The 21,588-nt window shown below is 44.0% G+C and overlaps 1 protein-coding gene across 3 annotated transcripts in view; it reads right to left on the bottom strand.

The window, feature by feature from the left end:
- The window catches only part of FANK1 (fibronectin type III and ankyrin repeat domains 1), a 103,346-nt gene that overhangs the window by 31,315 nt on the left and 50,443 nt on the right, over nucleotides 1–21,588 (bottom strand). For all 3 annotated transcript variants that reach the window (XM_059398792.1, XM_059398790.1, XM_059398793.1), the window contains exon 2: nucleotides 5,044–5,221. In XM_059398792.1, the coding sequence (XP_059254775.1) occupies nucleotides 5,044–5,221 (178 nt within the window). The remainder of the gene's footprint in view (nucleotides 1–5,043; nucleotides 5,222–21,588) is intronic.

Genomic DNA, 21,588 nt, shown 5'->3' with positions numbered 1-21,588 from the left:
GATGGGATTGGGAGGGAGACAAACCATAAGTGACTCTTAATCTCACAAAACAAACTGAGGGTTGCTGGGGGGAGGGGGTTTGGGAGAAGGGGGTGGGGTTATGGACATTGGGGAGGGTATGTGCTTTGGTGAGTGCTGTGAAGTGTGTAAACCTGGTGATTCACAGACCTGTACCCCTGGGGATAAAAATATATGTTTATAAAAAATAAAAAATTTAAAAAAAAAAAGTCAATATATATATTTACCACAAAAGCAAAGCTCTAAAACCAAAATAAGTATTCAGTAAAACTATGGTTTTAAAAATCATTATCACCACCAGCAAAAACAGAGCCACCTAGCCCAAAGGGAGTTCAAGAGTAGGTAGATTTTCTTGTTATGTGAGTACGCGTCCGTATCTATTGTTACGGGACTCGTAGAGACCGAGCCCTGGATTTGTGGCTTCTGAAAAGATTTTGAGGAGCAAAAATCGAGTATCATATCCAAGCTTCCATGGAATTCAGTGTCAGGTGTCAAAGACCTAGCATCCTTTCAGACCACCATGAAACCAGAGTGCGCCAGTAAAGTCCAGCGTTGCTAAGGATCCTCCGGTCTTGCTGAAGCAAGCAGCCCCTTCGGCCCCGGGAAAGAGGAATCACACTTCTGTCTGTTCAGAAGACAGAAGTCACTGGCACAACTAGGGAAGGCTGGAGGCTCTCCCTTGAATCAAGGGGACCCCAGAAGAGTACCAGACCCACACAGGGGCCCTGGTACTCTGCAGCGATCGCCACCCAGCCATGGGGGGACAAACGGAAGCCATTCAGCAAACTCGTGGAGAAAGTGCCAGTTCTGGGGTGCCTGGGTGGCTCAGTGGGTTGAAGCCTCTGCCTTTGGCTCAGGTCATAATCCCAGGGTCCTGGGATCGAGCCCCACATTGGGCTCTCTGCTCAGTGGGGAGCCTGCTTCTCCCTCTCTCTCTGCCTGCCTCTCTGCCTGGTTGTCATCTCTGTCAAATAAATAAATAAAATCAAAAAAAAAAAAAAAAGAAAGAAAGAAAGAAAGAAAAGAAAGTGCAAGTTCCCATGGCCTGGGCATGGTACCTAAATGAATGAGACAATCTTGGGACTTTTCCACAGTCGATCAGAGCCTATGAAAGTCTAACACACTCTGGTATTTTTGTTTTTAGTCCCTAAGCAAATATTTGATGTGGCCGCTGAACAAACATGGAACCTAAGAAACCCAATACTGGAACGCCTAAAGACCCAGTTGCCAGACTTGCCCTCTCTCTCTATGCTCCCTCCGCCCCCGGTTCCAATCCAGCCTTCTGCTGGGGACGGTCCCCTAGGCCAGTCTTGCCCAGCTGCTGCTCCCTGACGTCTCTCCTTGGCCACCACCTGATGCCCCCGCGGAGTCTCCCCTCCTCTCTTCACCCCCCATCTTCCCATCGTTGTAACTGGAAATGCTCGGGCCCAGTCCCCTCACACCACCTGTGGAAGATGAGATTATTGTTCCCAAATATTTGGGGACAGAACAAGGGTCTCATTCCCCCTGCCCTGTCAAACTCAGACATGACCGTAGGACTTGCTTTGAACAAGGAAGCAGAAGCAGGAGTGAAATGTATCATTCTGGGCGGAAGCTTCTAGAAACAGTGTGGCCTGCCCTCTGCCCCCAGCCACAGTGACTGGCGACCTCCAGGCAGAGGCTGCTCCCTCAGCCCAGGCGGACATGGAAGACAGACACCGTGGAATGGAGCCACGGCCGACACACCGGGAGTGTCGTCTGGGAAACTGTCGTCCTAAAGCACAGAGATTCTGAAGCTGAGGTTGAATGCAGCCTGACTCGCTGTCCGGAAGGGGCGGGTCTGGATCGAACCCTTGATGCTCCTCTTTCTCTCCCATCTCGTATCGGAGCCACCAGCAAAGTCTTCAAGTCTGTCTTTCAAACCATCCTAAACTCAGCTACGGCTCGCCCGGTTCCATCCTCTCTACCTCACTCACTGTAAAAGCAACGGCTGCCTTGTGCCTCCCTGGGCCTGTTCTCACCTCAGCAGCTAGAATGATCGTCAGAGAGCAAGAGCGTCAACCAGGCCCTGCCACTCCACAGCTTAGCAGTCGCCCCTGGCTTTCCTGCCACGGCTCTGTCCCAGCCACGGACCCCAGTGACAGCCTCACTGACCTCATCCCCTGCTGCTCTTCTCCTCACCCACTCGACTCCCCTGGGTTCCTGGAACATACCTGGTCCAGTCCCATCTCAAAGGGGCTTCACTTGCTATTTCTTCTACCTGGAATGTTCTTCTTTCAGATACTCTCCAGACTCCAGATCAGCCTCAGCTTCTTCTTTAGCCAGATGCGACCTTCTAGGGAAACCTTTATCTCTGTTCCAAACCCTCAACTTTTCCTATGTTTTCTCCTTGGTCTTCTCACCATTTGTATTTACCTACTCTGCATTTTCACTTATATCTCTTATTTGTTTTTCTCATGAGGGAGGAATTTTTGTCGGTTTGTTCAGTGCACAACCCCTGCATCCAGCAGTGTCTGCAACATAGCAGTTACCCATTAATACATGCAGACCGAATGAATGAAATACAGGATAATCGTGAGTGAATGAATGAAATGCACAGTTGTCATAGGAATTTAGAGGGGCAGACAACAGGTTAGTAACAAGTTTCTCGGTCGAGGTAGAATCCGACCCTGTGGAAGAAAGTGTGGGATGAGGGGACACTGTTCTGACAGGGAAAACAGCTGAACATACACACAGGAAAAATCAGGGCCTGTTCAAAGGACAGGAAACAGATCTCGGTGGAGGATTCCTGCTCAGAAATGAGAGAGACAACAAGGCGGGCAGGTTGTAGGTAGCCTGTGAAGGACATCATGGACGGAGTCTGACCTTCATGCTTCCAGAAATGGAGACTCCCTGAAGAGAACTTGACAAAAGGATGATTAGCAAGACAGAACGGACGGCTGGAAGGCAAGAGAATTCAGCAAACGCGCTCCTGGAGCTCATCAGGGAAGGAGTCCGAAGATGGAGTCTGCATCCTCGAGGGGCATAAATGCCACGACCTCGGGAGGGAGCAGACCAGGCGTTTGCAAAGGGAGAACTCACAAAACCAGGGAAGGGTCTGTGAGGACATCCCTGATTCAGGATCGGCCGGCGGTGAACAGGGACAGAAACAGACAAGTAAAAGGAAGTTCTTAAATCCTGATTCCAAGGTCAGATGTTCTAAACCACTTTTTCAAAGGAAGGCGTTGCTGGTCTGGAGGCAACCTGGAGAGAGCAGGGGAAGGAGCGCCGAGTCGAGATTAACACAGTCTCATCCTGCCACCTAGTGGCGGGCCTCGGCAGCCTCTTCTCGGAGGGTGGCGGTTGGCAGGGCTTGCTACCAGCTCCGTGAAGCCAGACCCTCCTCCCAGCAGACCCCGGAGCAGGGCGGCACTCATGCCTCTGCAGAACGTGCAACACCCCCGACAGACGCCCCAGGCCGGAGGCCAGTGCATAGCTGCTCTCCAGTTGGGGGGCTGGGGGGTGCGGGGAGGTGGTCCCCAACCTCCCTCCTCCGGGGACTGCAGGCAGAGAAGCGAAGAGGAAGGAGCCTAGAGCACGGCCCCACCTGCAGCCCGAGAGCAGGGTGGGCGCCAGGGGACCCGGGAAAGAAACAATGTTTCTTCCCTTCCGCATACTCCTACTTCCAATGCCGTAACTCATGCTTTCAGACTTCAGATGGAAATTACCTAAATGGAGAACACCATGGCATGACCTCATTAAAACACCATTTTCGAGTCATGGGGCCAGAATTATTTGCAGATGGTAACTACATTTCAGATAAATGTATTTGGTTTTTTTGTTGTTTGGGGGGGGGGTTTATGTGTTGTTGTTTATATCTTAAAAAAACAAAACCACAACCAACCAAACGTTCATTAAATCCCCAGGATATTATCATTCAGGGAAGAGTGAAATCCTCTGTTAATACCCTCAAGATCATCACGATGCCACCTTGAGAAAAGACTGGCAAAATGCCAGAGATGCCCTGGGCCTTGACGGCATCAGCCCCAGTCCGTGAGGCCACCCTACAGCATCCGGTGATGTTAGTCCCCAGGGGACGTGGGCAATACATACACCAGATCTCTGTCATTTCTTACAACCTGAAATGATTCTACAGTTATCTCAAGACTAATTAGAGTTCACACAGCTGTATTTGTATTGCGTTTTTGGTATCCCTAAGATAGTCGTTTCACACGTGGTAAAGCAGTCCAAAGGAAGAAAGGAGTTGGAAAAAAAAATGACTTCTTGATTACCCCAGTTACATTTATTTATTAATCCGTGGGACAAGTACTCAGATGGCCTGCGACGTGCCAGCACGGCCTAGGGGCAGGGGCATCAGGTGTTATGCAAACAGGAATCTTTCCTGCCTCTCTCAGAGTTTAAACACTAGTAGGAAGACAAAACAAACACGCCAACAAGACAGATAATTCCAGCAGAGCTGAAGGTTAGGAGCTCATGAGACAAAGTCAGGACAGAGGAGATGCCTGGGTGGGAGCGCGGCCATTTCCGAAGGCCTTTGGCGGAAGGGATGTTCCACCTGATATTTGCATAGCATGAAGGAAACAGCCACGTGAAAACAGAAGGAAACACGCTCAGGGTAACCTAATGAGGAAGACCCAGCCCTGAGGACCAGCACTGCCTGGGAACAGCTAACCGAGAACAGGAGTGTGCCAGGCGGTCCGGAGGCATCCTGGGCAGACAGGGGGTCCCCGTCCACATCTCTGAACACAGCAGCCTCCTCCAATCTCAAATCCTCTTGATTGTGTCTCTACATTTTAGAGTTTTAAAATATACCATTAGAACACTGCAGGAGCCAAAGAAGCTCTCGAAGGTAGAGGAGGCTTTGTTTCAGAGTGACCACTCATGCTGATTTTCCAAAAATTCTAATTCGTGAGCAGCATGCATGCAAATGATGCTGGCTCACTTCTTTCTTTCATTTCAGAATGAGTCTTGTCAGAGACAATAGAAACCATTCCAGCTCATCAGGAAATCAAAGCAAAGTGTTAAGCAATTCAACATTGCACCTACGTATAAATGATACCGTAAGTGTGCATTTTGGGGTCTTCTTCTTCGATCGAGAACCTGAACCACTGCTCCTGAGGTCCTTGCCGTTTTGCTCGCTTTTCCAGATCCCAGTATAATTCGATGCTGTGATGAGTCACTTTGCCCACAACAGGTGGATGAGGCTTTGGGGATGGTGTGATTTCTAAAAAAAAAAAAACAAAAAACAATACAGACTTTCAGGACTCCATTTCCAAAAGGACCCGAGATCAGCTGAATGCATTACAATAGGGAGAGATCAGACGGTTTCCCTCCGCCTCCAGCACAGACGGAAGTACCCTCCCTGCTGCTTGAAGAATCTCGGAAAAGCTCAAGTGACAGAAAATCCAGCTGATGTGGTGAGCTACGACATACTTTGTCAAGAAGATCATATCTTAACCCATCCATACGATAGTTCACTTGTGGATCATTGCAAAATGTTTTATGTATTGCAGATGACAAAGGATTGCTATCTCTTCTAGATTAACAGCTTTTGCAGACTAACCAAGGGAAAAACCCAAAGGCTAATAACCAACCAGACGAAAGATGAGCAGTGCACAAAACACTGAAAACAAACAGCCCGAACAATGTCCAACAAACACAGAAATTGATAACAATCGTATATAACATCATGTCCAGATGCTCCAGACGAAAGAGCATAACAAGGAGAGATGACAGTGTAGGGAGAGGACGGTCTCAAACATTGCTGGCAGGGAAATGGGAATCCTAGCCTTCTTAGAAAGCAATATGGCAGCAAGCTTTAAAATTAAACATACCTATAGCCGCCTCTCCAGCCACCCCATGCCTGCAGAAACCAGAGCACCAAAGCACAGAGGGATGCCTCTACAAGGACAGGAAATGCTGCAGTTTTTAGCAGGTTACGGCAAACAAGATATTACATGGTCCTTTAAAAATGAACTGTAATATAACATAATAAAAAATGTATACATTTAAAAAAATGAACTAGTTCTAGACTAGATGCCTTGAAAGGATTTCCAGAAGGTATTCTTGAATGAGATGCAGAGAAAGATGTGGAGGAAAATACAGGTTAGTCTGTTGCTGTGGAAGAGGACTAGGGGCACAGCACACCACGGTGGTCAGCATCTGGCTGTTGTGTTTCGTGTTAGCTTCACCTCCCCTGTGAGATGTTTAACTTCCTTGAGGGCTGGGCCCATGTCTTACACTTTTTTTTTTTTTTAAGATTTTATTTATTAGGAGAGAGAACACAAGCAGGCAGAGGAGCAGAGGGAGAAAGAGAAAGAACCTTAAGCAGGCTCCACGCCCAGCACAGAGCCCAATGTGGGGCTTGATCTCAGAACCCTAGGATCATGACCTGAGCCAAAATCAAGAGTCAGACGCTTAACCAACAGAGCCACCCAGGTGTCCCAGATGTCTGACACTTGTCTTTAAAACCCTCTGTATCTCACAGGGCCTTTCGGGCCTCAGAAGTTTCAGTGATTTACCAGACTCACTATTCACTAAGAAAGGGTCTTGGACTTCCCAGAAGCCCTGTCTTGGTAGCGGACACACAGACCACAGTCTACTCGCCGCAGACTCTGGGGCATCCTACAGTGTAGCCGTCCTTGAGGAAGGCAGGGCTGCCCTGATCTTGCCTGCTCCAGGCCAGGAGGACAGACAACCACCAATTTCCTTTACTTCCTCTGGATACACCAGGGGACAGCCTGCAAGCTCATTCTTCTCAACTTTATTTTCCTAATATCTACCAAAGCATGGCATGATGGAGTTGACTAAACCTGGGTTTAAATTAATGCTCTGAAACAGTCAAAAATATTCAAAGTGTTTTGTGATAACTCACTAGCCTACGGAGTCGCGAATTCCAGAGTCGTACAATGCTACCTTACCCAGCAGCTAAAAGGAGCTAGGTCTGCATGTAACCTAGGTAAATCTCAATGAGGAGGTGAAAATCACATGCTCAAAGGACCTGCTACATCGCACTGCTTCAGTTTTTACAACACAACACTAGGTATTGTTGGTGAATACACAAATATGCAGTAAAAGTTGAATACGTGCTGGGGAAGAACGCCCACCACCAGGACAGAGTTATCGCGAAGACTTCGGGGAAGGGACGGAGAGATCATGGGGAGGGAGACTTGCCACTGTATTTGTAGGGTTTCAGTTCTTTAAGAATTTAAGACTTATTTGGCAAAATGCTTCATTTTAAATCTATGTGGTCCATGGGGCTACATGATTTTCAATACTTGAAATATTAAGAACTATAAAAATGACTAACATGACTCATGGGGCTGTTGGTTTCCTCAGAGAAACCTATTTCAATGTCCTACGTACTAATTAATATCTGTGGGGGAAAGAACACATGAACACCTCCTACCTGCCAGACCCTCACCTTGTGGAATCAGCACCTCCTTTAATCCCAGCAACACTGCCCGGAAGGTATTGGAGACCCACACCCTGACATTACGACACCAGTGCTGAGCAACCCTTTTTTCTTTTCTTTCCAGAACCTTCTAGAACCATCCAAAGAGCAGGACTAACAGACCATTGCAGATAACCCCCAATATAATTAGAAGGCAAGTAAACTCCGATTCCAAAGACGCCTGGCTGAGAATCTCAGTCAAAATCAAGACAGGCAAGGAACTCTAATTTAATGCCAAATTTTACAATGGACAAGTCAAATGGCTCACCATGAATTTTTGTGAGGAATAAAAAGATAATGTTCCAGTCATGCTGGGTGACGGGCATTAAGGAGGGCACGAGATGTAATGAGCACTGGGTGCTATATAAGACCGGTGGGTCACTGACTTCTACCTCTGAAACTAATAACACATTGTATGTTAATTAATTACATTTAAATTAAAAAAATATTCCCCGTTATGCGAGCATTTCTCTTGCCTTGCTCTTTACTAATCATCGATACAGTAAATTAACGAGAGATCCCGGTCTGTGAGCTCAGCCCCGGACGATCAGACTTCGATGCCTGAACCTGGCACCAGTTCCACCAGACGTGGCAATGTGCCCACATCTGGCAGCAGTCTCAGGACAGTCAGGGTCCCCTTGCGCTATCACCCCTCCCCCTGATCTGGCCTGCCAGAAAAGGTGTGCTGTTTGGAAAGTTGATTTGTTGTTGTTCCTCATTTAATTTTTTTTTTTTTTTAAAGGAGTGATTCAAATCTCCCTGGCCCATGGCCTCACCACGGTCTAGCACTCGTGAGTAAAGGTTTACCGAGCGCACAGCCATGGTAGCCGCAGACAGGCTGTGGCTGAGACCCCGTTCCGCACGGCAGTCATACCCCAACACTGAGGGTTTGTGCACAGACCAGTGAGGCTACCCTCTAAGTCTTCCTTACAGAACAACAAAGCTTCCCACGATGCGAATCTCCACCTGGGCAAGAACTGCTTTGGGTGGAAAGCTATTCATTCATGCCAGACAGGACCCTTATAGTCAGGACATGATCGAGCATTCTCATCAGGGAAGAGTTTTGGGGTTTTTTGGGGTGGACAACAAAATAAAACAGCAGAGGAGACCAAAGTTGTCTTCGTCTTTGGCAAACCTCCCGTCATTTGACAGGCGTGTTTTAACCCTTACAACATTGTACTTAGTTTGTGTTTTCTTTGATAAAGATTCTAGTATTTTTGTCATGACTTGCTATTATACACATTTTGGGAACTGGTTTTAGGATCCTAAAATATATGTATAAACAGTTTACAGGCCCAAGTCCAAACCTTAGGATGCCAAGGGAACACAGGCCCGGGACAGCACTGAGCCTCCGTGCGAGCCGACAGCAATGGCCGGGACGAGACCAGCGGCGAGGAGGGGGACAACAAAACCCCCGGGACGCCCGCTGAGTGCCAGCGCTGTCATAGATGCTGTATGGTCATTTACCAATTCACCTGGAGATAACAAAAATCCTGCTACCCTTATAAAGTATCAGAGACACAAGAGAGGTCAAAGAACTTGCCCAAAGTCAGACCATAGTATAGGCAAAACCGGGGAATCTGACTCAGAAGTCCCTATTTTTAACCCTGAACTATACTGCCTCGTAGGAGCAGAGATCCAAAAGGTAGACCTGGGTGAAAAATCTTTTCATTCAATCTAAAGTTTTCTTCGAACCCTTTGTTTTATTTTAACTCCAGTGTCATTAACATAGTGTTATGTTTCCAGTGTACAACATAATGGTTCACGGGTTCCATATCTTCCTCGGTGCTCATCACGATGAGTGTCTTTCAATCCCCTTCCCTTTCCCCCTCAGCCCTCCAGCCACCTCCCCTCTGGTAACCGTCAAGGTGTTTTCCAAGAGTTGAGAGTCAGGTTTTGGGGTTTTTTTTTTTTCCCAAACCATTCCTTTTAAGTAAGTCTTGACTTGTGAACCCGCTTAAACCCCCAGGAAATTGAAAATGAGCATGACAAGAAAAATGGAGACCCCATTGTCTGAAGTGCAGGGCTGTTGCATACCGGAGAGGGAAGGGAGGGGAAGTCCCTCCCGGCCCTGGGGTCAGGGAGACGCTGATCTTCGGGAACTCAGTCCACCAAAAAGAACATGGTCTGAGAAGAGCACAGAACCCTAAGCAGGGGCCAAGAAGGCAGAGAGGCTTGGCTGCCGTTCACCTTGACACTGTGAACGTGGGTAGGAAGACAGCCGGGTGCCGCTTCGTGTCCAGCATGGAACGGAGGGAGAGATGGCGCTGAGAGGCCAAGAAACGGTGACTATAGGGTCTGGAGTAAACAATTAGTGAGAGAGATAACCCCAGAGAAGTCGGCCAGGCCAGGGAGTACACATCATACTGGAAAAATAGGCTGCATCGAGTGTACGACCAGTACGGGCACAGATTCCTCCATTTTTCTATTTTGTCACCCCCACACTTCGCGGGGAAGCCAGAATTGCAGCCGGGGGGCAGGAGCGGTGGGGAGCGCATCTACCTTCCCAGCTCTGACTCCCTCTACTCTAGGAGTAACTCAGTGCCTGGATGACAAGTAACATATCTTTCTTAAGGTGACTGAAATCAACATTTTTATAAAAAAACTTTTTTTTTTTTTTTTGAGAGAGAAAGCAAACAAGCAGGGAGGAGGGTCAGAGAGCAAGAGGGGGCAGCAGGCTCTCCGCTGAGCAGGGAGCCCGCCGCGGGACTCCGGGCCAGGACCCTGGGATCACAGCCCGAGCTGAAGGCAAACACTTAAACGAACAAGCCACCCAGGCACCCTTAAATTAGTATTCTTAAAAAAACTCGAAAGCTCACCTTTTTGCTATTTAACCAAGATGTTCGTATCCAGGGGCACCTGGGTGGCTCAGGGGAATAAAGCCTCTACCTTCGGCTCAGGTCATGATCTCAGGGTCTTGGAATCAAGTCCCGCATTGGGCTCTCTGCTCAGCGGGGAGCCTGCTTCCCCCACCCCCACCCCGCCTGCCTCTCTGCCTACTTGTGATCTGTCAAATAAATAAATAAAATCTTTAAAAAAAAAAAAAAGATGTTCATATCCATATTTGTATTTATCTTCTATCATAACCACTATTTGGGGAATTGCCTTTTATAAGTTTTATAAAATGAATGTACAACACACCATAAACATACACTAATAGATACAAATTAAGATGCTACTTTGTTGTTTTAATTCCAGGATAGTTAATATACAGTGTTAGAGGCTACTTTTTATACAGAACTTTTAGAACTCTTTTTCCTGTGAGTATCAGATCTCTTAAAAGATGCTTTTTGCTTAAGTCTGGTAACCAGTGTCAAAATTTAGACAATCACAGAATCTCATGTCACAGGCTCTGGCTTAAAACTTAACTTTCCTCACGATACAACAAAAAGGAAGAAACAAACCTTACCTTCAACTTTGTGTGGTTCCTAAACAGTTGGTAGGTTCTCTCCATCGTGGTTAACTTATCTGAAGTTTTCCAATAGGAACAGGTTGGTGGTGTCTGAGGTCAGGGTGGAAGGGGAGGCGTGGGGGTAAAAGGGGCAGAAATGTATGAGCGTCCAGCTACAAATAAGTCAGGAGAATATAATGCACCATGGACATGGTAAACATATGTAAACACCATCATTCTACATCTTTGCAAGTTGATAAGAGCAGATCTTAAAAAGTCCTCATTACGGGAAGCAAAGAAAAATGTTTTGTAACTAAGTGTGGGAACCAATGGTAACTAGACTCCCTATGGGACCCCAGTGCCACACACACGGATATTGAATCCCTCTGTTGTACACCTGAAACTAATGTTATAGGTCAATTATAATTCAATAAAATAAATACCAAAAGAAAAGGTTTTCCAAATTATGAAAAAGGAAATACTTCAAGGCAGACTGCAGAAAGATGATGGCGTGAGGATTTATGCCTGTGTTGTGCACCACAGACATTCTTTGTAAAAAAAAGTTCTCATGCAAATCTGACAAATAGGACAGTTCCATGCCCCTCCCGCCATTTGCCAAGTAATAAATAATATGAACATAAAATAGAAGCCTCCACACACTGTCCCCATTAGTCCCAGTGGTTACAAAGATGGTAAAAAAAAATATGGCTCTCAAGCACACAAGAAACCCACCTTTTAAAGAACTATCATTTACAAAGTATAGGTCTAAACACAAATGCTCTCAGGTATAAGTAAGCCACTGTACAACATTAACACCCTAATTTTTAAATTCAGGTTGTAATAATATAATAAAACAGAAATGTGCCAACCCTATAAAAGGAGATTCAAATGAGGAATTAGTACCAATATCCAATTACCCAGGTCTCCTGATGACGGGCACGTGATGGGATTTGAAAAGCTACGGAGGGAACTCGTGATCGCAGCCCACATTGAAATTAGTGGTGATGACGGTCACAGAAAGCACAAAATGATGGAGAAGCAAGTAGGAGTCTCATCGCTGTCGATACAGAACCACCGAAGCAGAATGGCCCTTTCCCTGTCCTTCCAAAGACACCTGCAGATTTATTGAGGTCAAATTTCATTGACAAGGGACATCTGCATCCTGGCCTCAAGTGGCAGATGGTTTGTAATGAAGATGACAGCACACTGAGGGGACATTATATAAAGGACAGTGGTGACTGCCACCTCGAAGCAATTCGTCATGGCTTGACCATCTATTTATAGCAACCATAAATCAAAACCATATTCCAAATCAATATGACAAGGAGATCATAACCGTTCCTACACCCTGGATTTTTATAAGTATCCCACAATGTTTGTCATGAATACGTACCGAAGAAGGAATTTTCAGTCAAATATCACAGTAGCCACAGAGCGAGGACGGCTTTTTCCTTTAACTTAAAAATGAGATGCGACAGCCAAAATGGCCTTAGCTCCACCAAACTATCCTAGTGTTTTCATAGAATGGGATCCTATAAAACCCCAATAGATGAAAGGACCAAGGATAGAAGTAGACAAGCTGGAAAAATTATAACCACCAGGAAATACAATTAGGAAAATGCTCAAAGTTACTACTAATCAAAACGGAGTGTTGAGAAAGCAAAAACAGATCCATGGACACGAGAACGAACTGGTGGCTGCCAGCGGTGGGGGAGGCAGGGGGGGGGGGGGGACAAAGAGGGTGACGGGGCACAGGAGATCCAGGCTTATAGTTCTGCACCAGATAAGTCAAGGGAATGAAAGGCACAGCACAGGGAAGACAGTGTCTGATCCTGCAACTGCATTTACAGTGACAGATGGGAACTACACTCGGGGTGAGCACAGCGTAATCACCGCGCTGTAGGTCATGCTGTTACAACTCATGGAACATTTTGTGCCAACTATACTTCAATGAAAAGGAAGCAGGATGGGGGTGGGGAGGGGATGCTAAAATAACTGAAGTACCATTTTATTTATAAAATTTGATGAAAATTAGCACAGGGTATTACCCTTGCATGTTTAAGGCTGTGACAAATCTGGTTTACCTACACATTGTGGGAAGTCCTGAGCATAACCCTTTACTAAAGCTATTTGGCCATGTTCCACAAGGATTATACAACATCCCACCTGGTGACTCTTCACCTAGCAACATGTCCAAAGAAAATAATCCAAAACCAAAAAATAAATATAAAACCTAAAGGGTTTTTGTATTGTGTGTACTTTTACTTCATTCTATAAAAAATAATAAAAAATAAAGTCAAACATTTAAAAAAATAGAAAAAATAGTGTAGTGTCCTCACACTCGGCACGCAGCTTCATCAATGATCAGCATAACCATGGCCACTCTTCATCTCTGCTTCCACCAAACCCACCACTCCCACAAACCTGGATTATTTAATAGCTAAATTTTAATGAGCATTCATTTTGTATCAGACCGTGTTGTAAGCAATTTGCATACCACATCTCATATATTGCACTCCTATATCACTGATACAATATATCACTTAATCTCTAAAACAACCCTAGGAAATCCTAGAAATTCCTCCATTTTACAAATGGACTATAGTTAGAGGACACATAGCTTGCCAGACTATTGGGGGCATCCAGTACGCAGCAGAGCAAGGCTTTGAACGCAGGCAACATGACACCACAGCCATGCCCTTAACCTCTGTATATACCACCTATGAGCTCCCTACATTTGGCTACACACACACTTACATAAATAACAGAAAAACCAAGAAAATCACCTTAGCATTCTTGATAGCCATAAAAACTGCAAATGACCTATATGTTCAAGAACATGGAATTTGTTGTATACACAGTGGTATGCAAAAATACTTCGCCACTAAAAAGCCACATGGGAGAATATATACTAACGCCAATATGTTTGATATGCTAAGGGAAGAACTCAAATTTGCATAGACACTGATTATAATGGTATAAAATATACAGATGCATATACAGAAAACCTTAGAAAAATGAGAGGCAATTAGAGCAGGATTTATGGCTGATTTGGGGGTAAGTTCTATTGTCATTACAGCATTGGATATGAAAAAAAAAAAATCCAAAATTGGATTGCACATTTTCACGTATCCTTAATGAAAATAAAATTCAGCAAAGATCAACGATCAGCCTCGACTCTCTCTCCCTGAGCTTACATGTACCTGGATAAACAAGTCTGATAAACAAGTCTGATAAAAATATCCAACAAGTCAGTGTGGATGCTTTGTAGCCTGAGACGCCTCGGTTACACTCCGGCTCAAGTTACTGACCATGTTAGTGTCAAGCAGACATTCTGCATGTACTTCCAAGGGAGAAGTTTACTTTACATTGATTCATTCAGTCTATCTGTGGGACACCGCCTCCATCCCAGTGGCACAAGCATGACCCAGACAGAGAGGGCAAGGGCGCTAAGAGACCCGACACAAAAGCAAAACAAACAAAGGCAAACCAGAAGCACAAAGCAAGGAGAGGAGAGGCAGCAGGTGCATCTTGGGTTGGGGGGGCAGTGGCGGCTGGGAGGGGTGGTGAGATGCTCTCAAGTGAGGTGTGAAGGGTCCGAGGGGTAAGTCTAGCAGGGCCTGTAGGCTGAGAGGACACCATCTATTAAAAAGCATTGTCATTTTCTTTGGGGCTCTTGGGGGGTGCAGTCAGCTAAGCGTCTGACTCTTGGTTTGGGCTCAGGTCGTGATCTCAGAGTTGTGGGATCTCGAAGCCCGTTGGGCCCCATGCTCAGTAGGGAGTCTGCCTGTGACTCTCTCTCCCTCTCCCTCTGCACTTCCCCTCAACTCACTTTCCCTCAAAAATGAACAAATCTTTTTAAGATTTTAATAGAAACATTTTCATTTTCTTGGAAAATTTCCTTATATTTTTATTGCCAACCACCCTTATCTTCTAAGAGAAAATAATACAAAATGCAAACTGCTTAAACCTGCTTCTCTCTACTTTGCTAGAAAGCTTTTAGAGGAAAACAGAAGCCACACATAAAGCAAAACTCAACAAACAAAAAACAAAAGACACAACCTCCCAGAGTAATTATTAGGAACTGTAGTCCCGTGTCCTGGATCCACCGCTTTCTCCTGCCTCAGGAAAAAGAGGATAAATCAGGAGGACTGCCTCCCTTTTCCCCTCCCTTGCTCCCTCCCAAATTTCCCACAAAGAAGAAGCAACAAAATATTGAAAAGTGATTTGAAATGTATAAGGAGCTTCAACATAAGATAGGGGTAATGCTTTGGAAAACATTCGCTTCGTCCTTTTTGCTATGTGGAAACCCTGCTTGGAATTCCATATGGGCAACAGGTAGTAGACAAAACAGGAGATGTGTTTCCACACTATTTCTTGCCCGGACTATTTTCTGCACAGGACACTCAAGCCACAGTATGCCTAGACCTCTCGATGATCTGATGACCTCCATATACAGATGAGGAACAGGGAGGAAGGGACAGGCTCAGACAGGTAAGGCAGCCTGTTCAAGGCTACAAAACTGGTCAGAGGGGAGCAGGAGTTGCAGCCTGGGTCTCTAACTGCAGAGCCTGGGCTCCTCCCCACGTGCAGCTGGCACGGGGTTTCTGAGCTTCTCAATGGAAACGAGTAATGAATCTGGGTAAAAATGACAGTCTTTCCAAACCAAATATGAAAAGTCAACTTGCTATTTATATGTTAATGCCACAGAGCAGGTCACTGAGGTTTAAACTATATTTAGAGTGAATATGGTGGGATATTTTAATAGCAGCAACAGAAAAGATGTTCCGTGCATCTGCTTAGCTTCCATCCATGAAGAAAACTGCACTAAAGAAGACGGCCAAATACGCAGCAGAGGCAGGATGTCAATCAAGCACATGCACCCTCCGATCATCAGGGAAGGACTTCAAAGGGGAGTTCACCATAATCAAGTTTATGAAAATCAAAATCTGCTGGCTGCAGGGAAAAGGAACAGGTGGGCGCTCTCGGACTGCCAGTGAAGTATAAGCTGGGAAATCTCTCGCGCGAGCCAGGGGCCAGGTGAAATGCCTTCTGCACCACCAGCCATTCCACTCCCAGCCACGGTCCCTGACGTGGCAGGGATGTTCACGGCAACTCTGCATTCGGAAAACCATGGAAACCACCTCCATCGCCAGCATAAGACTGAACCGATTATAAATAACCGTACACTGCAATAGTGCACGGTAGCTAAGGTTACACTTGCAATTAATTGGGTCTAAATTCATCTACATGGATAAATCGGGGTGGAGGGTAGCTGAATTCCAAGAGCAAGTTGTAAAAGGATGTGTACCGAATGACACAATCTCCATAAAACTCGAGAAAACAAAACTGTATTGAGAAAAAGGAAGGAAAGGAAGAGCAGAGCAGAGTAATTTCATTGGCCGCGCTTGGTTTCCTAAGCTGGGCGGCAGCCGGTGGTAACTCCATGACTAAACTACTGAACAAAAGGACAGAACAAGGTGCAGCAGACCCAGGTGTGTTTCTATCCTTATTCTTGTCTTACTCACTGCCCAAGTGAATGGGTACCCAGATAACCCGCACTTCACAATCACCTTAAAATGTTATGCAAAAGTGGCTCTGTTTCAAATTCAGACACCCCCAGGAGTCGTGGGTCTTTAATATTCCCTACATTCCAATGATACATGCAATCCAGCTAGAAACCAGGCTCCCGGAGGAAAGTGGACCAAGCCAACACCACTTCATAAATGCTTGATTCAAGCTGTTATTCAAATATTCAGGGAATTGTCTTTTAACTCCTTAAAATAGGTTGCAGTTCATTCAACCATCAAAGAGAACTAGTCTGAACACAGGATGTTTTACTCTACAGCCATTGATGCTTGTCAGTGCTCCGCCTGTATGCTGCTGGCCGGCAGGTGTGAGAAAATCACACACAAGTCACTGTGTTGTCCGTCTTCTAGTTCACGCCTGGCATCCCATAGGATGATACTTTGTCTCTGGACATAGAGGTTTATCAGCTGCCTTCCACAGAGCCCCATAAAAACCAACTCAATCCAGCCTGTAACATAAATAACCATATTGTTTGAACCCTTCTTCATCACATGAATATAGTGGAACGATGCATATCGACAAGAATCTGCAATCCTACAGCTTTTGAGCACATTTTGTGGTTTCAAGGGATTATACCAGGGGTCATCGTCTTAAATTTCTCTTGAAACTGCTATTTTCCTGCTTTGTTCTCTATCCAACCAATCTCTTTCTTCTACCTATTCTCTGACCTTTACTTTTCAATATCTTTTTTTGAATGTTACTGTGGGGTAAGCACTCTAAGTACCGAGAGGAGGGTAGGATGAGACAGACGCTTCTAGCTCCGAGTCCAGGAGATAGAAACACTACACAAAGACATCTCCCCCACCACCACCAAAAAAAATCACAACTATGGTCATTGCTCTACAAGAAACAGGCCAACGTGCTGAGAGGACTTTGATCTCATGTATCAAGTGTGCAGCCCGGAAAGGTCCATGACGACATTATAGCAAGAAAAATGATTCATCATGCCACTTAAGTTGATGGTTACATAAGGTGCAAACTTGCCACCATGCAAAATTCAAACCAAAAACTGAGTTGGATCATTTTAATAGCAACTGAGTAGTCTGACTAATAGTAATACCTCTAGAGAAAAATTTAACCCTCGTCATGGACATACAGGACTCTCTTGCTATCCAAAAATAGAACGTTCCTGCAAAACTTTTTATAAGCCAAAATGGCATAAACCAAAGAAGCAATTATCACTAATTTATATGGGGAAAAAATTGTTAGCATTCACAAACCCAAAAGACACTCTCGTAGGCTTTTCTGGTACCTTAGGACATATCTGGTTACTAGGCACACAATATAAATGGAGAGGAAGCACAGGTGCTGAGACACAGGTCAACTCTGGCAGCTGGAAGCAGAGATGCTGGGTGGAATCTTAAAATGAAAATCCTCTTTAGATTTCTATCAGTTAGCAAAAACAGGTACTAACATAGGTCTTTGTAAAAGTGCAGAGGCATCACATGAACATTTGAAATGAAGGGGATATCATGTACATGATAAACTGGAGTCCTTACGAGTTGTGATTAATGAAAACATCGTGGTTTTCTGTTACACATCAATCCATATTTCCCACACGCTGGCGCTCTTCCAAATGGGGTTATTTTGTAGCTTATAACCACGCCCCTGCTTCTCCAACATTTGCCTTTGCAATGGTTTACAATAAAAAGGATGAACAGAAGGGATGACCGAACTTAACATATACAAACTTTTTTTAACCATAACTCTCTCCAAAACTCACTCATTCTAAATAAGTTACAAGGGTCTACACAGGAAAATACATTGTACTTTGGCAGCCAGTATGGAAAAAAAAACAGGATCATAAATCCCACATTAATTATAAATAATGGTCATTGTTCTTTGCATTTTTCAGAATAATGTCCTGAATAAGAAATCCCCTGCTTCTATTATGGGGTTGTTTTCGTATTCATCAGTTTCTTGGCTCCCATCAGGTCTTGGCAGCCAAGATTCATGATCGGACACTTTGCTGTACATAGTAACTAAACCTGTTCAACAAACAAAATTCAAAGGCAGCTACTATGTTATAGTTGCCTTCCAAAAAGTCCCTCTCCTCCAGTGTGTACAAAACAGTTTGAAATAGACTTCCTTCCCCCTCTCTGCACCTGTTACAAATGTACCTCTGTGATCTCGCTGGAAGCAAATAAATTTCCTGCATCCTCTGAGCCAGCTTGCTTCCCTTCCACCCTCGCCAGCTCCCTTCCTCCACATCCTTTCTTCTTCACACACTTACATCCTCCCCAACTCGTCCCTTACATTTCCAGAAAATGCAGAGGAAATGTTGACTTGAAATTATCCTTTAACCACAAGCTTTTATTTTTACTCTTGCAATCTTACGGTTGCATGGGGAAAAAAATATTGCTTTCTAAATGGAGACTATAAAATTAATCCTACAAATGAAAATTGGCACACATAAGCATTCAAACATAACCTCAATTAAAAGGCAAAGTCATTACCATCCAATCAGATGAGTTCTAAAAAGTATACTGTTCTGTCTTTAAAAAAAAAAAAAAAAGTATGTCCTACTGTTTTCAAAAAGAAAGATGGTTATTCAGATATTGGAAATTTTTAAAAAGAATTCTCTGGATTAAACACACACACACACACACACACACACACCGCCAAAAAAAAAAAATGATGATCACTAGCAATTCAATGACAATTCAAAGATTTCTTGAGCATTAGTATAGCAGATTTTCCAGTATCAGGCTACTGTTTTCTTGCATGTTAATATATGTGGCTTTCACTCAAATTTTGAAAACAAACTATTCTCTGTATATGATATTCTTGTACAGTTAATACTTCAATAAAAACTGTGGTGCATTTAACTTTATGCAGTGATGCAAGTATTCTTATAAGACATTTCTAGATTCGGGCCATCTGGGTGGCTCTGTGGGTTGAGCCTCTGCCCTCGGCTCAGGTCATGATCTCAGGGTCCTGGGATTGAGCCCCACATCGGGCTCTTGGCTCCGCTTGGAGCTTGCCTCCCCCTCTCTCTGCCTGGCTCTCTGCCTACTTGTGATCTCTGTCAAATGAATAAATAAAATCTTTAAAAAAAAAAAAGATTTGTAGAAGTAAAATTATGGAGTCTTTGAATATGTAAAGTTTTCATTTTGATATATGTTGCCAAATTACCCTTTAAATGGTGCATATATCAATGTACCAAGAGTATGCAAGAGACTGGTTTCCTTTTATCCAGACAAATAAGACTTGTATCAACCCTCTTGCCCCAGAAAACAGGTTGAAAGTGAGACATACATTCCTGCACACGGGCAAGAAGACCTGGTAAGACCACTGTCATGTTATTAATGATGTAATGAAAAACTGGAAATACCCTTTTCAACAGGAAAATGGATAAACTGAGGTTTATTTGTATCACAGAATACATTATGTTGCTCTCTTAGGTAAGTAATGGTGCCTGTTACTTAGAAACTACTGTGCTTACTTCAGCTCATAGTCAATAACTTTACTGAGTATGTGAAATAATCTAATGTGTTATTTACGGATATATACAAGAACTATGAAAGCATTTATTCAGCAAATATTTAACTGAGAGCCTACTATGAACTATGCATTGATCCAATACTGGGGATTTCACAATGAATTCAACACAAACCTCTACCTCGAGGAGTTTATGTTTAGCAGTTGTGGGAAAGACACTAAACAAAATGAATAAACAAAATACAGGAAAAGTTAGGACAAAAATTTACAACCACACATAATGCAAAGATTTCTTACACAAGACATGGAAAGCATTAACCACAAAAGGAAAAAAAAAAAACGGATAAATTGAGTTTCAATAAAATTTAAAACATCTCATCTTTGAAAATCACCATTATGAAAATAAAAAAAAGACATATAGAGAACGGGGGAAAAATGTTAGTGATTCATACATCTGACAAAAGACACATGTCCAGAACATATTAAAAAAAAAATTACTCTTTTTTTTTTTAAGTTTTCCTAATACCATTTGTTGAAGTGACATCTTCCCCATTGGATATTCTTTCCTACTTTGTTGAAGATTAATTGACCACATATTTGGGTTTATTTCTAGATTTTCTGTTCCATTCTATTGATCTATTTGTATGCCAATGCTGTGCTGTTTTGATGACTACAGCTTTGTAATATAACTTGAAGTCTGGAATTGTGATACCTCCAGTTTTATTTTTCTTTTTCAAGATTGCTTTGGCTATTTGGTAAAACCAACAAAATGCCAGGAATAACTAAAGTAAAAAAGCCGAGAAATCTAAGTGTTGGCAAGGATGCAGAACTGTAACTCACACATTATTGGTGGAAATCTGAAACTGTGCACTTTGGATAACTGGCAGTTTCTAATCAAGTTAAATATAGAAACTGAACATTGAAACAACAGCTCCACCCAACCTATCTATCCAAAGTGAATGAAACATGTCTACAGACTTGGACATGAATGTTCAGTGTACCTGTGTTCAAAACCAACCAAACCTGAAGACATACCGAATGCCCGTCAGTGGGTAAATGGAGACATTGTGATAGATCCATACACTGAAATATCACTCAGCAATAAAAAGGAATGCATAGATAGTTCATAATATCCAATGAACAGTTACTGTACTGTTGACACATGTAGCAGCAGATAAAATTCAGAACCATTATGCTGAGTCACAGAAACCAGACAGAAGTGTTCACATTGAGTGACTCCACTTACATGGAGTTCTAGAAGACACAAAGATCCCTAGTGACAGTAATCAGAGCAGTGGTTGCCTGGAAATGTGCCTACAAGGTAGCACAGGGGCCTAGGGGGATATTTTTGGTGATAGAAATGCTCTGGTTACACAGGTGGATACATCTGTCAAAACTCCACTTACTATATACTTAAAATGGGTACACTTTATTATAGCTCAGTAAAGTTGGTTTTTAAAAGAAACAATATATAATATATAATATGATCCTTAACGCTAAGTAAAAATTTCAAGCAGGGAATGGGACTAGAGAGGGTGGGGTCAGTTGCGGTGTTAGATTGGGGTAGCCGAGAAAGACTCACTCCCCTGGGGGTGTGACTTTTTTTTTTTTTTTTTAAGCAAGCTCACAAATAGGGGCAAAGGGCAAAGAGAACAGGAGAGAGAACCTCAAGCAGGCTCCGCGCTCAGTGCAGAGCCCGGCACACGGCTCGATCTCA

This window comes from Mustela nigripes, chromosome 4 (assembly GCF_022355385.1).
Source record: "Mustela nigripes isolate SB6536 chromosome 4, MUSNIG.SB6536, whole genome shotgun sequence".
Taxonomy (NCBI): Eukaryota; Metazoa; Chordata; class Mammalia; order Carnivora; family Mustelidae; genus Mustela; species Mustela nigripes.
This window is presented reverse-complemented; position numbering and strand designations above follow the sequence as displayed.